At 37.6% G+C, this 14,361-nt stretch overlaps 1 protein-coding gene across 3 annotated transcripts in view; it reads right to left on the bottom strand.

The window, feature by feature from the left end:
• Window positions 1–14,361, bottom strand: part of TCAIM (T cell activation inhibitor, mitochondrial) — a 44,167-nt gene that overhangs the window by 17,802 nt on the left and 12,004 nt on the right. For all 3 annotated transcript variants that reach the window (XR_007514447.1, XM_049862745.1, XM_049862744.1), the window contains exons 4-6: window positions 13,166–13,319; window positions 7,690–7,942; window positions 1,970–2,092 (exon numbers count right to left, since the gene is read on the bottom strand). Coding sequence is in view for 2 of the 3 variants with exons in the window: in XM_049862745.1 (XP_049718702.1) it covers window positions 1,970–2,092; window positions 7,690–7,942; window positions 13,166–13,319 (530 nt within the window). In the remaining variant the exon portion in view is untranslated. The remainder of the gene's footprint in view (window positions 1–1,969; window positions 2,093–7,689; window positions 7,943–13,165; window positions 13,320–14,361) is intronic.

The following is a 14,361-nucleotide window of genomic DNA, read 5'->3' as shown; positions in this document are numbered from 1 at the left end:
GCAGCTCCCCGCGCCTGCGCCTCGACCGCGCGTCCCGACTGGGATGCCGCTCTCCCCGCTCCAAGACCAGTTGCTGCCCCCCGGGGACCGCCCCCACTGGCCGCGTCGCCACGCCACCCGCGCGAACCGGCTGGGCCCCCTCCTGGGGTTAGTTCAGGGGGGTGGAGCAGCTACCCGTGCTTATGCTGTGCACGCGCCCCGCCAAAATCCCGGCGAGGTGGCTCCCCAGCTGGGACGCTGCTCTCCCTGCTCCAAGACCAGTCACTGCCTCCCGGGGACTTCTCCCACCGGCTGCGCCGCCACGCTGCCCGCGCGAACCGGCTGGGCCCCCTCCCGGAATGAGTTCGGGGGCCAGGGCTGGGCCCCTTGTTTGTGCCGTCTGCCCCCCTGGGCTCTGCCCCAAATCGGGCGCCGAAGGTCACCTGACTGGTACGCTGGCTCCAGGCTCTGAAAACAATCGCTGCCTCCCCGTATTTGTTCGTTTTCTGTCTCTAAATCTGTGTTTGTTGTTCAGGGTTCGTAGATTGTTATGTATGTGATCAATTCACGTGTTTTTCCGAGTCTTTGTTGCAAGAGGGATCCACGGTAGCGTCCACCTAGTCTGCCATCTTGGCCCCGCCTCCCGCTATTTGTTTTTAGTAGTTAGAAAAGTCCATGTTACTTGACGTGGAGCTGGAAGAACCCCTCTAGTCAAAGCTTGTCTTAAACACTAATGACCAAAGAGCAGCTAACAGCGCAAACTCCAACAGCTCAAATACTGTAAGTCCAAAGGCTCTCCTCTGGAATCTGAGTTATCTTAAATAACTGTTATCTGAATACACAACACAAGCACACGTGAAGACTGTATCTGAATTCCGTAAGCACAGGGAAAAGGTGCTACTGTAGTTCCAAATTGTCACTTGATTCAAAAAATTACAACGAAGAAAAAAATCCTAATAATGAGAGTTGAAAACTACAAAATAGGTTACAGCAAAAAGTAATAGAATTGTTTAAGCAGAGACCGACTGACAATTTTTCAGGGTCCTTGTAATGGCGGTGGGGGGTGGGGTAGGAATCCCTGGGTGGTGCAAATGGCTAACAAGCTCAGAGGCTAACCAAAAGACTGGAGGTTCACTTCCACCCAGAGGCACCTGGCCTGATCTACTTTGGGAAAATCAGCCATTAAAAGCTCTACGGAGCATGGTCCTACTCTGACACACATGGGGTTGCCATGAGTCCACGTTGAATTGACAGGAAGTTGGTTTTTGTAATAGGGAGTTCCATGATGGGTAAGTGGCTGAATCAGATGATTTGGGTTTACGAACCCTTAATTCTATTTTTTTTTTTTTATAATTTTTATTGTGCTTTAAGTGAAAGTTTACAAATCAAGTCAGTCTCTCACACAAAAACTTACATACACCTTGCTATATACCCCCAATTACTCTCCCTCAATGAGACGGCCCACTCTCTCCCTCCACTCTCTCTTTACATGTCCATTTCGCCAGCTTCTAATCCCCCTACCCTCTTAATTCTATTTTTTAATAAATTTCAGCATGTATTTTTATATAGCTGCAGTTTCCAAGCTATTTTAAACATCACACCATGTAACTAGAACCAAGAACACAACATCCATCCATCCCTTCCTCCCCTCTTTTTAAATTCTTGAATTACAACCTTACCTGATGGGGGCACAACTGCTTTTTATATTATGTGTATTTGGAGAAGGATATTTGTTTATAAACTCATTATGTAAAAAGTTACTTAAGCCAAACATGTCAGCATTTAAACCTTACTTCAATATTTTAAACAAGAAATTGGAAATAGTTTTCTTATAGAGATGAACATTTGATTATTTTTATAAGAAGATAATTGAAGAAGATTTAGTTATCAGAATAATTAAAATTAAAGATGCAAATATTTAGCTGTTGGAAAGTCTTACCAATAGGTAATTCATATTTACTTTAATCTAAATCACTTTCTTCTTTCTTACCTGATATCTGAGAGCTGCAGCTGATGAGACAGTTCGTCTTTTAGACGATCTAGTTCTCTTCTAAGTGGCAAACTATTCTTCAGCTTTTTAACAGCACTTTTTTCATTGTTATCTAACCAGGATCTAGAAAGAAAGAGCAAGATATATATACACTTCCAATATTAATTATAATGGCAAAATTTCTAATATTAAAAGACATAGGCATGACCTGAAAACAGCCCCAAAGTTAAGAGTTTTCAATCCAATTTTCACCAAATTGTAAGTACTTGATAGTCTATTCTTTTACAATAAACATCCATTTTTAAATTAGGTTGCCTGGAGAACTGCCAGCACCTATAAAATCATATTCCAGTAATGACAACTTCCTTTAAGTACATAAAAAATTAAATTTTAATCACACCACTCTGTCACTAGATTTCTAGAGATGCGGATAATTTTTTTTTTTTTTTTTAAACTAAATTTACTTCAAAATCTCTTACTTATAGGAGGATATGGAACGTGTGGCTGATTGCCTCCATGAACAACTGCCTTCTTTGCCGTGAGACCAGAAGAACTGGATGGTGCCTGGCTACCATAACTGAACATCTTGATCAAAGATTCCATAGAAGAATCCTGATCAAAAGGGGAAAAATGCAGAACAGAATTTCTAATTCTCATGGACTCCAGAGCTCCTGGAGCCATGAAGGGTGGAAGAACTCATGAAATTATTCTCTTAGATAATCTTTAAACCTGAAACCAAAAATAACCCCTAAAGTCTTCTTAAAACCAAACAACAGTTTAGCGTAACTAGTAAAAAATATCTGCCTTGAGCATTATGCTCTTTTAAGAACCATCTATATGGGATCAAATTGACCAACAGCCACTCAAAAGACTGGATAGGAACTTTAGGGGGCAGTGAATTTATGTTTATAGGGGAGGAAGCACTCAGAAAAGGAGGCTGAGGATGACTGCACAACTTGAAGAATGTAATCAACGTCCGTGTATGTTTTGTGCGGTGTATATTCTCAACAAAACACACACACAAAAAACCCTCTTATGCTTATTACAACTTTCAGCAAATTAAACCAGATCTTCATTTACATCAATACACGTGAGGGTAGAACTAGCAATAATACTAGAGCAAGCAATGTTATGGGTGAGCTAATACTGTGTAAAAGTCAAACTCAAAGACATGTCTAATGAGACTGAACTCTGAAAGATGACTGTGTGGATTCTAGCTGGGTATACTCAAATTTCTTCCCTTATTTTAATCTTGGATATTGGTACCTTGAGCTGTCAATGCGTATTTCCTCCTCTCTCCCTCCAGGTCCCTCCAATGTCAGTCCTTAACCAACCTAATCTCTTTTCCATGAAGTCTCAGAATGAGCTGCTCCTTTCAAGTGGGTGTCTTCACAACCTAAGCACTCATGGACAGCTTCCCACCTAACCAAATGCCCAGTTTAAGTCTCATCTCAACTACTTCAGTCCACACTGACCACTCTCCTATTTTGCTTTCTTCATCAGCTGTGTTATAGGCATATACACAGACACACTCATTCATACAAAAAATGGTGGAAGGGAAAGCTCTTCCCTACAAGGGATCTAAATAATAAATGTATGTAGAAGGGATGATGAAATTAGAAAATCCCCATTTGGCAACCATCACAGCAATATTTGATTTAGGCTAGAATCGGCAATGGATATTAGAGAATTTCATGAGTAAAAAGATATTTACATGGCAGAAAGTATCTTCCCCAACTAACTAAAAAGAAAAACGGTAGCTTTAGAGTGAGGAAAAAAAACCTAGGAGACAACACCTTAATCACATGATCCAAGTTAATCATTTTCTTTCTAATTTTGGTGCTTGATATACAAGAAACACCGTTGTATGTTTCAGAATTTTGATCAAATCAATGCCACTCACAGATTACCAAAACTCACAGATTAGGTGAAGTTAATCAAGAGACAAATTTTCAGAATTATTTAGTCCTCATTACCTTTTTCAGTATCATTATTCTATATATTTCTTTTCTTTAAAACCGTTTTAATAGCTAATACGTGGATCCACTCTTATGGTAAAAAAACTCCACAGAAACATCTAGAGTAAAATGTGTCTCACTTCTCAGCTCATACTTATACGCCACTTTCTGGACAGTGTTTGCCAGTTCTCCTGTAAACACCATGAGACACTCAGTATCTGCATAGCGAATTTATTTTCTAGTTATGTTAGAAGGTCTTGGCTTCTGTTGCTGGCAATCAAGAATCCTGACTCAAAATTCTCTTGGGTTTTCTTGATGACACTCATAATAGTCAAAGTGTACCTCTGCCATTCTAATATTTATATATCCCATTTCTTCTTGTCTTACTGCATTCACTGGACCTTCCAGGACAAATACATTCTAGAGGGGATAGCAGGCATTCCCGATGGCTTGTTTTTCCATAATTCTCATCTGTCTGCTTTCTACCTTTAAAAAATTCCTAAAAATTGGCATTTCTTTGTTTCCCTCCATCAGTCTCCACGAACTTTTATTAAAGCCCTGGGGATCTGTTATGTCACCAACTGGGAAACGATTCTCTGGATAATGCGTGAGCTGTTAAGGGGAATGACGTGATAGACTCCTTTTCTAAAGGTTTCCAAAGGTTGCAGGGAAGAGAAACTGGCAATAGAAAGATCCTTTAGGAAGTTATTCCAATATCTAGGAGAAAAGGGAATATGTCGACAGGGGTTACCGTTAAACATCTTTGAATCGCCTTTTTCCCCCTAACTAAAAACTATGAAAACAAACTAGAAATAAGCCAAGAGTTGTATTTACTTTAAAACCTTTCTAGATGCACTCGCCCTCACTTCTGTCCTATAAATGGCCTCTCTTTTTTCAGTGTCACTTTTTGAACCAATCACAGTTCATCTGTGTAATCATTATTTCTGTACCTGTCTTATTTTCTGTACTACCCTGTTACCTCCATGAGGGAAAGACGAGCCTTTTTGTCATTTAATGTGTACTTACTCTGAATTTCATCTCAGAGAAATCACTAGACGACATGCAATTTGATTATGCATATTAACCATATCCATATCCAACCCAGTGCCGTTGACTCGATTCCGACTCATAGCGACCCTGTAGGACAGAGTAGAACTGCCCCATAGAGTTTCCAAGGCAAAGAGAAAAGAATAACTTCCTGCCCAATGTGGAAAAACACGGTTATTCTGTCCTACTCATACTCTAGGGTCAAGGAAATAAATTCTAAATTATTTTCTAAAGGAGAATGCTCTATTGGATTTAAGAGGGATTGCTACTGTCTGAATTTGTCATATAAATCACTTTTATTCTAGTTTAGTTTACAATCATGGTCATTTATAAAATCTGGACCCTTTACTTCAATGGAGAGAAGTCTATTCAATTATTATTGAGAAAAAGGAAACAGAGGCATCTCATATTTATTCTACAGTTAAGTACCAAATAAATCAGACTGCTTGAACAAGTCTGAACTTGCGCAGAAGTCTTGAACTAGCCAAGAACTTTAAGAAATGCTAATTTTATAATATAAAATGATCTATAAATAAAATATTAGTTATCCTTAATTTGTTTTTTTAAGAGCAATAGAAATTTTTCTAATAGCTTTATTGAGCTACAGCATGTATTTAACCTATTTAAGGTGCACGGCTCAGTGGTTTCCCTATGTCCACGAAGCTGTGCAACTATTACCACAACCAGTTTTATTAATCTTTCATCATCCTAAATAGAAATCTTGTATTCATTAGCAGTCCTCCCCACTTCCTTGAATCTCCCAGGTAACCACTAATCTTTCCATCTGTATGTTATTCTGGACATTTCCCATAAATGGAATCATACAATAGGTGGTCTTTTCTGACTGGTTCATTTCAGTTAGCATGTTTTCAAGCTTTGTCCATGTTGTAGCATGTATCAGAGTTTCATTTCTTTTTTTAGCCAACTATTGCTCCAATGTATGAACAGACCATATTTTGTGCATCCATTTCTCAGTTGATGAGCATTTGGGTTATTTCCACTTCTGAGCTATTATAAATAATGCTGCTATGAACAATATCCATGTAGATGTCTATCTTCACTTCTCTCAGGAATATATCTACGAGTGGAACTGCTGGATCACATAGCTTAGCATTCTGAGGAACTGCTGAACTGTTCTGCAAAGTGGCCACGCCATTTTACATTCCCACCAGCAATGTAAGAGGGTTCCAATTTCTCCTCATCCTGAACAACGCTGTTATTCTCTTTTTAATTACAGCCACCCTAGTCTACTTCTATAAAAATCACAGCCAAGAAAGCCGTATGGAGCAGTTCTACTCTATCACACGTGAGGTTTCCATGAGTCACAAGCGACCTGGTGACAACTGGTAGCCGTGTGAAGTGGTACCTCATTGCTGTTAGTTTATTTTTTTAGGCCTTACCTTGGTTCAAAAATGATTTCATAATACTTATAAAAATATATACAGGTATTTTTTATTGAATGTACGGGTATAAGACCCAGGCAAAGAGAAAAAAGTTGGTAAGATGAAGCCAAAGGGAAGCGGTACTTAAAAAAACGACTACTGGAATATCACACACAGGGACTAAAGCTGGAGAGCAAATCAAAGACATCTGGTGTAGTTCCTAGGGTGGTGACACTTCTGAGATAAAAATATTCCAGTAACTCAAGAGAGGTTCAGTTTTTCATGGGTTTAAGAGGGTGAAAAGGGAGCCATGATCCAAACTGCAATAAGGTTAAAATAGCCTGACCCAAGCCATGGTGTTTTCAATCTCATCTTCATCTGATTTACAAACTGCATTTATCTGATCCAAATTCAGTCTTAGGAAGCATACTAATATGTCACTAATATTTCAAAGCACAATGTTAAAAAGAGAAAATTTAACAACAGTATTCAACGTAGGCTTTTAATTTTTAATAATTTTGGTTTGTTTTTGCTGTTATAAAAGGAATTCATCCATCTAAAAACAAATTAGAAAACACTGCTCTGTGTTGTACATTTTAGTATTTTCATACTTTGGGTATATTTCCTTTTTATCAAATAATATAGATGCTATAAGTAATTTTAATTATATAATTTGTTTTTGGAAGGGGCCAATATGATCCATTTCTATCGAGATAAAATAATCCCATATTTAATGTCTGCCCCATCAAAAATAATGTCACTGAACTACAGAAAGACCACTGAAATACTGTTCTGTTAGCTACCAAGTTTCCAGTAAATGTTAAAGTCCTATTTTTTTTTCTATTTGAAGTTTGCTCAAGCAGTTATATTTTTTCACTTTCAGAATCTAAGTTCTGAATCAGTCTTAGTGTCCACAAGATAGAGAGGGAGAAAGGGATGGTATTTTAAAATGCTGTCTTCATGTATTTTTCTATCTACAAGTGACTACCCTATATTACTACTGAACTCACTGCAGACACAGGAAATGCCTAACACATAATAGGTATAGCCTTTGTTCATATACCAGAGTTAACGGAAGTAAAATTTAAAGGCTTAATGAACAACACCAAGACCAAAACAAAAATCTCCTGTATGTGTTTGGTATCAAAAAACCAAAAGTTAAACACATCTGGAGTTATTCTGGCAATTTAAAGTAAAAAAAACATGAATTATCTTTTTCATAGTGGTTACTAGATTAACTATATTGACAGGATTACTTTTCCTGGAAAATTAGACTTTGATTTTAAACATGAGCTACAAATAACAGCTGAGTTAAATAGAAACTTTCACCTACATTAGGGTTGTTTCCATTCTGGAAACTTGCTCGAGGTCTTCATCAGGGTCCTTGAATCCAGTAAAGGAGTAGTAAGACTTGTCCCATTTGATGGGCCTGTCAGGCGTCCTCTTAGCTTCCTTGAGAGGCTGGGAATGCACATGAGTATTCGAGCTCTGGATGTGTTCGGTCGATAAACTGCAGGAGTTGAGAATATCTAACACTGTGCTGAGTAGATCTCTGGTTTGCAGAGTGAAGTTGACTGCTCGAAATCCTAGAGAACATAAGTTCCCCAAACAGTGAACACAGACGATTATTTGCTTTACCTTAAAAACAATCTTTCACTCAGCATTTATAAAATCAACGTCTTTTAAAACATTCCATCACTGGTTAAAATCCATCCTACTGTCAATTCATCTATAAAGGGACAACTACTTCCCATCCCCAAAACTGTACCACACTACCTTTACCTTCATGAATTCCTCTACCCTTCAATTTGCTTTTCTAGTTTGGCACCAGTGACCAAGCCCATCCTAGCCCAAGAGGGAGACATGGAATATTTTCAACCCTTCCCATAAACGTGGTCTCCAAGTCCAAGAGATGGAACAGCTCCCTCATAGGTAGGTATCTACCAAAGATAGTCTCTAGCACTAAGGCTTAAGAGAGAAAAAGACAGGCAGTCACCCAGCATTACCACAGTGTTCAGATGAGGAGAGGGGCTAGCTAACCTAGTCTCAGCGGTCACAGAAGTCCGTCTCAAATTTTTTCTACGATTGCAAGATTACTTTCTTCAGACCTGCCCAACCAACCAGCTAGGGACCTAGTATATTCAGGAGTGATGTAAAATTCCCTGGTTGTTAAAAAGTTAGTGTTTCATAATCTAATTTTAATACTGGGTGGTCATTTGGCTGAGGCTAGTAATTCAACTTGCTAAATCATCAATAGGAAAGCCACTGTTTTTTCCCCTTTGCTGGGTGTTAGGCATGGTTCTAGCTGGTTTAAACTTTCCAGTCATGCTCCCACCAGCTCTACCATTACTATCTCTCTTTTCAAATGTGAAGAAACACAGGCTCAAGAAGGTTAAAAAAAGTAGAGCCAGGGCTTAAATCTGAGGTGACATAAAGTCCAGTGCTTTCTCTACTATACCACACTGCCTCTTTTTTTTTTTTTATTCAACTGGTTTTGAAAATTATACAAGTATTACATAAGAACATAACTCTAAAATTAGAGATAGAGTAAACAGTCTCTTCTACTAGACATGACCTCTATTAACAGTTAGGTACATATTCTTCCAGACCTGCACTGTCTAAAATGGTAGCTAATAAAGACATATGGCTATTAAAAATTAAATAAAATTTAGAACTCAGTTCCTCGGTCACATAAGCTACATTTCAAGTCCTTAACAGCCACATGTGGCAGTGGCTGCTGTATCAGACGATATAGAACATTTCCATCATCTCAGAAAATTCTTTTGGATGGCACGTCTCTAGACCTTGTCTATGTGCTTATATATATGTATATTATATACGGAGCCCTGGTGGCACAGTGGTTAAGAGCTTGGCTGCTAACCAAAAGGTCAGCAGTTCAAACCCATGAGCCATTCTTTGGAAACCCTATGGGGCAGTTCTTCTGTCCTATAGGGTCACTATGAGTCAGAATCAACTTCACGGTAATGGGTTATATTTTATATACGACATATATGTGTGTATGGTTACATTAACACACACCGACACAGTTTGAATTATTTTAGTATATAAACGGTATCTTTATGGATATGTTATTTCAAATGTGCTTTTCCCTCTAACCTTGGTTGCACATCTATGTATAGAGCTACCTCATTCTTCTTAGCAGCTACATACTAGTCCATATTATGAACGCAGCACAGCTTACTTAACACTTCTGATACTGGCGGACATGTAAGTTGTTTCCACTGTTCCATACAAGGCTGAAATGTATCTTCTTGTCTTTGCCACTGAAGGCAGGTGTTGCCACAGTTTAAATCATTCTCAGAGATACATACATAATCTGCTTGCCACACAGATTTATGGACTCCAGGACATGCAAACTAACAAAGATTTGTTATTTGAATCATCCGATGGTAAAGTGAGAACCACTGGTAGGAGGGCTGTTCTGATCAGTGAAGAAGGAAATGAAAAGACATGAAAAAGAAAGAAAATCCAAATTTCTGCACTGGAGGTTAGGAAGACACAGCTCATCCTTAGAACAGCTGAGTCCAGGAATATATCTCAGTTTCTATCTTAATTTATCAGTTCCATTAACTATGCAATCCAATGTGACAGCTGCCACATGGTGAGGAATGCTCACACCAGCCTGTACATGTCCTTCATTGGGTCCTTGGGATATATTTCGAGAAGAGGAATTTCTGGGTTAAGGGGTATTTTCGAGGCTTTAAAGAAACAATTCCAAACTGCCCTCCAGACAGTAATGTATGAATTTATACTCCCACCAAAAATGAGCTTACATGAGCAATGGGTATTACTGGTAAAAAAGGAAAAAATAATAGGCAAAAACTAGTACTTAATTATTTCAGTTTGCATTTGATTACAGAAGCTAAACATTTTAATATGCTTAGTGGCTATTTGTATGTCTTATTTCCTCAACTGCCTGTTCATTGCTTTTGCTCATTTTTTAAATGAAATACTTTTTCTCCAGTTTGTAAGAACTCTTTATACATCAACATTAATTTTTTGTTACGTAAAAAAAAAAGACCCCAGTGCCGTTGAGTCGATTCTGACTCATTTGTTACACAGGCTGTATGTTTTCACCCATTTCTAATTTATTTATTTCTTCTATAGCCTATTTTTGCTTAATGAATGACTGGTTCAAAGTTAACATTTACTGAAAGTAGAGAATTTTTATCTTAGCAGAGCTGATTACAACTACTTGTTTCAGCATTAACTCACAGAAAGCTCTTAGTAAATCTTCAACTTGTTTTAAAGCTCGTTCTAATAATAATGGAGCCCTGGGGGTGCAGTGGTTAAGAACTCAGGCTGCTAACCAAAAGGTCGGCAGTCTGAATCCACCAGCCAGTCCTTGGAAACTCTACAGGGCAATTCTGCTCTGTCCTATAGGGTCCCTATGTGTTGGAGTCGACTCCATGGCAACGGGTTTTTGGTTTTTCTAATAATAACGTATATTTCCTTATGGATCAGCAAAAGGATGTGTAGCTGCAGAAATGATTTAGGCCTTTTTGGCTTTCAATGTATTAATAATGCAAAATGGTTTATAAAACTTCAGTAATGAAAATGACTAGCAAACATTTTACCTTACTATCATCATCTTCATTATCAATGAAAAACTGATTAATTAGTTCTAGTGTTCTAAAAATAAAAACTTAAAAAAACACTTGATCTTTTACTGTGGTCATGATCATAAAAATAGTAATACCTGGAAATGCATGGATAAATCATGCAACAGGTAACAACTGAGTATTTCCTGACCCAATATTTGTCTTAGAGTTACATTGTGCAACATCACCTTTTATTATTTTTGGTACCTGTACCTTATTCTAGAAAAACACAATAAACTGTATAGAACTCAAACTAAAACAAGCAAGCAAGCAAGCAAAGAACACTTCATGCCTTAATTTCACAATCAGATAAAAATGTTAAATAAAAATACTTTAAATCTGTCAAAGTGCCACCTGTTGTCACATAAGGCAGAGGCAAAATGATTAAAAGCAATATTTTTAAAGAAGAATTGAGATAATGTGGTATATAAATCAAAACATTAGGCTCAGATAGGAGACCTCCGTTCTAGCGCCAGCTCTGTCCCTAATTTGTGAAGCTTTTTAAGTTTTCGTCCAAGCTTTCAAATACAATTTACTCTTTAACTTCATGAATATCCAACATTTAAAACAAATGCAGCTGATGGCAGTAGTAGAAATAGTAGTTGTAGAAATGAGCTTGACTCTCCTAAATACATAAAAATAAAAAACTGGTGGTATTGTTTTCATACTGAAATACTCTAAAGGATGTTATCTGCCTCTGTAAATTCCACCAGTTCTCCTGGAGGAACCACGAAGCCTAAGTAGACCACTATACGTTAGTACGATGTTTCTTCAATTCCTAGTCTAACCTGGACCCAGCGGAACAGGAACATGCATTTCTTTAAAGGAATTGTAACTACTTGGTCTCACACTAGCAGAGAATGCACTTCCGTCGCTTACCGGACTCCCATAGTTAAGAACAGCATATTCATAACGGATTAAGGAAACAATGATTATTTTTCAATCTGAACTGTTCCCCAGAGTGATAATAAGCATAATTATTATTTACAGCATTCACAGTTGAGCTGTCCCTTCATAAAAGTACTATAAGCTCTGTCTCTGAGTAATAAATAGGGGCTATTTTTAATAAAACTCCAAATCTGAGGTAGATGCAGAAAAAGCCAAGGAACGGAATTTGTGATTCCTGATCTCTCATATTCAATTAGGGGAAAATAAAAGACAGGAGAAAATATACTAGCAAATGTGAGTCCCTGGAGAGGCTAGATGGGAAGGTCTCTTCAATATAAAGATCCCATTCTGGCACTTTTTAGATGAAGTGCTCTCTCTGTCTGGTTCCTGACAGCCTCGTGAACATTAGGCGTAAGTCAGGGACCTTCTGTGTGAATGGCCTCTACATAATACTCACGCTCTTTCATTTTAACAAATAAAGAACTGGAAGTTAAGGTCACAGAGCTAGTCAGTGGCGGAGTTAGAAACAGGTTCTAGATCTCAAAGACCTATCAAAGCCTGAACTCTATGACAGTTTGTTTTTAAAAAAAATCACAGAGCATTTTCTAGTTGTTTCTGCATTAACTCATAGAAAGCTTTTAGTAAATCTAAATTGTTTTAAAGTTCATTCTAAAAATAAAGTTATTTCCTCAAGGATCACCAAAAGGATATATACCTGAAGAAAGGGCTAGGCTTTAAGGATCTTTACCTGAATATTTGATCTTTATTTTCAGTATCACTGGGTCATGGCTAAAGCAAGGACAAGTGATACTGAGAAGAGCTGTCTACTAAGGCTGATTAGGCTGTAGAAAGAACATGCTGTTGGAGTTAAAACACTTGGCTTCAAGATCCATACTCTACCTCTATAGTCTTGGGAAAGTTACTCAACAACCCTACGTTCAAACAGTGCAAATACTACCTACCTAACAGGGCCTCTGAGAACTAAAAAGAAGAATGTAAGCTGTACTTTTTAGGAATGTAAATTGTTAAATACTTGTTTAACTATTAAAACAATGTCAAAATTGAAAGGGGATAAATAGGAACACCTTCAGTTTTATAGACAAGAAAGTTTAATCCCACACAAAAAAGGCTTGTTCGAACATATATAACCAGGAACAGATCTAGGAAAATAATCAATTAAACGATACTACTTTTCTACAGCCAAGGCTTCAATTCAAAGGTTATTCTGGCATTGTTAGAATTAATGAATAGATTTAACATGACACTTGCAAGTGACACACTAGGAATAAAATTACGTACCAGAAGTACTAAAGGGTTCTTGGCCATCAGAAGAATTCTGGTCTGTTTCTCTGACATAAAATGTAAGCTGAGTTGGTTTCAGAGACTTGAAGCCTGGTTTCTGGAGGTTTTCTAAGTAGACACTCAATCTCTTCAGTGAATTTTCATTGACTTCCTGGAAAAAATATTAAGGAGCATTTACACATGTAATAGCAACAAGGAAACATCAGAAATTATATCTGACCTCTTTTACACATTATTGAGAGTATTAAATTATTTCAGTACTTAAAAATGTTGGGATTCCATAATTTTTTGGAGAAAAACAAAATGGGATCCACACCTCACAACACACAGCAGAGTGAACTCCAAATGGATGAAAAATCTAAACATAAAAAATGGAACAAGTACACGAAGAAAACATGGCTGAATTCCTTTATAACCTAGGTGTGGAAAAAGCTTAACTATGACTAAAAATTCCAAAGTAATAAATGATTACATAAAAAAAAAAATTAAGAAAAATACTTTCATACTACAAAAACACAATAAGCAAAGTTAAAAGACAAATAACCAATTCCAAACCAAAAACCAAACCCAGTGCCGTCGAGTCGATTCCGACTCATAGCGACCCTACGGGACACAGAACTGCCCCATAAGAGTTTCCAAGGAGCGCCTGGTGGATTCGAACTGCCGACCCTTTGGTTAGCAGCCATAGCACTTAACCACTACGCCACCAGAGTTTCCAAATAACCAATTGGGAGACAGACACTATTTGCAACTTATTTTGCAGCAAAGGGCTAATCTCTGTATACATAAAATGGTCTTAAAATGCCTATTCACAGGATATTGGCTGAATAGATTATGGTATATTCATTCAGTGGAGTACTATGCAGCCAGAAAAAAAGAAAAAAGGATGTGATGCAGAAGGTATCTATGAACTGACATGAAGTGATTTCAGGATATGTTGTTTAGTAAAAAAGAAAATATGTAAAAGTATATATAGTAGGCTATCTTTGATGTTTCTCTGTGTACCTCTGATTTGGAATTTCATTTCAAATGGTCTTCAATTCTTCATTATTCAGAGACAAAAAGTTGCCCATAGCCCTTTGATGAAGTAACAGCTCTACTGAAGAATAGTATAAACAATAATAATGTTTTTTACCACTCTTGAGTCTCTTCTGAGGCAACTGGTGTAATTTGAAAATAAAATAATCGTTGTT

This window comes from Elephas maximus, chromosome 20, assembly GCF_024166365.1.
Source record: "Elephas maximus indicus isolate mEleMax1 chromosome 20, mEleMax1 primary haplotype, whole genome shotgun sequence".
NCBI classification, from domain to species: Eukaryota; Metazoa; Chordata; class Mammalia; order Proboscidea; family Elephantidae; genus Elephas; species Elephas maximus.
This window is presented reverse-complemented; position numbering and strand designations above follow the sequence as displayed.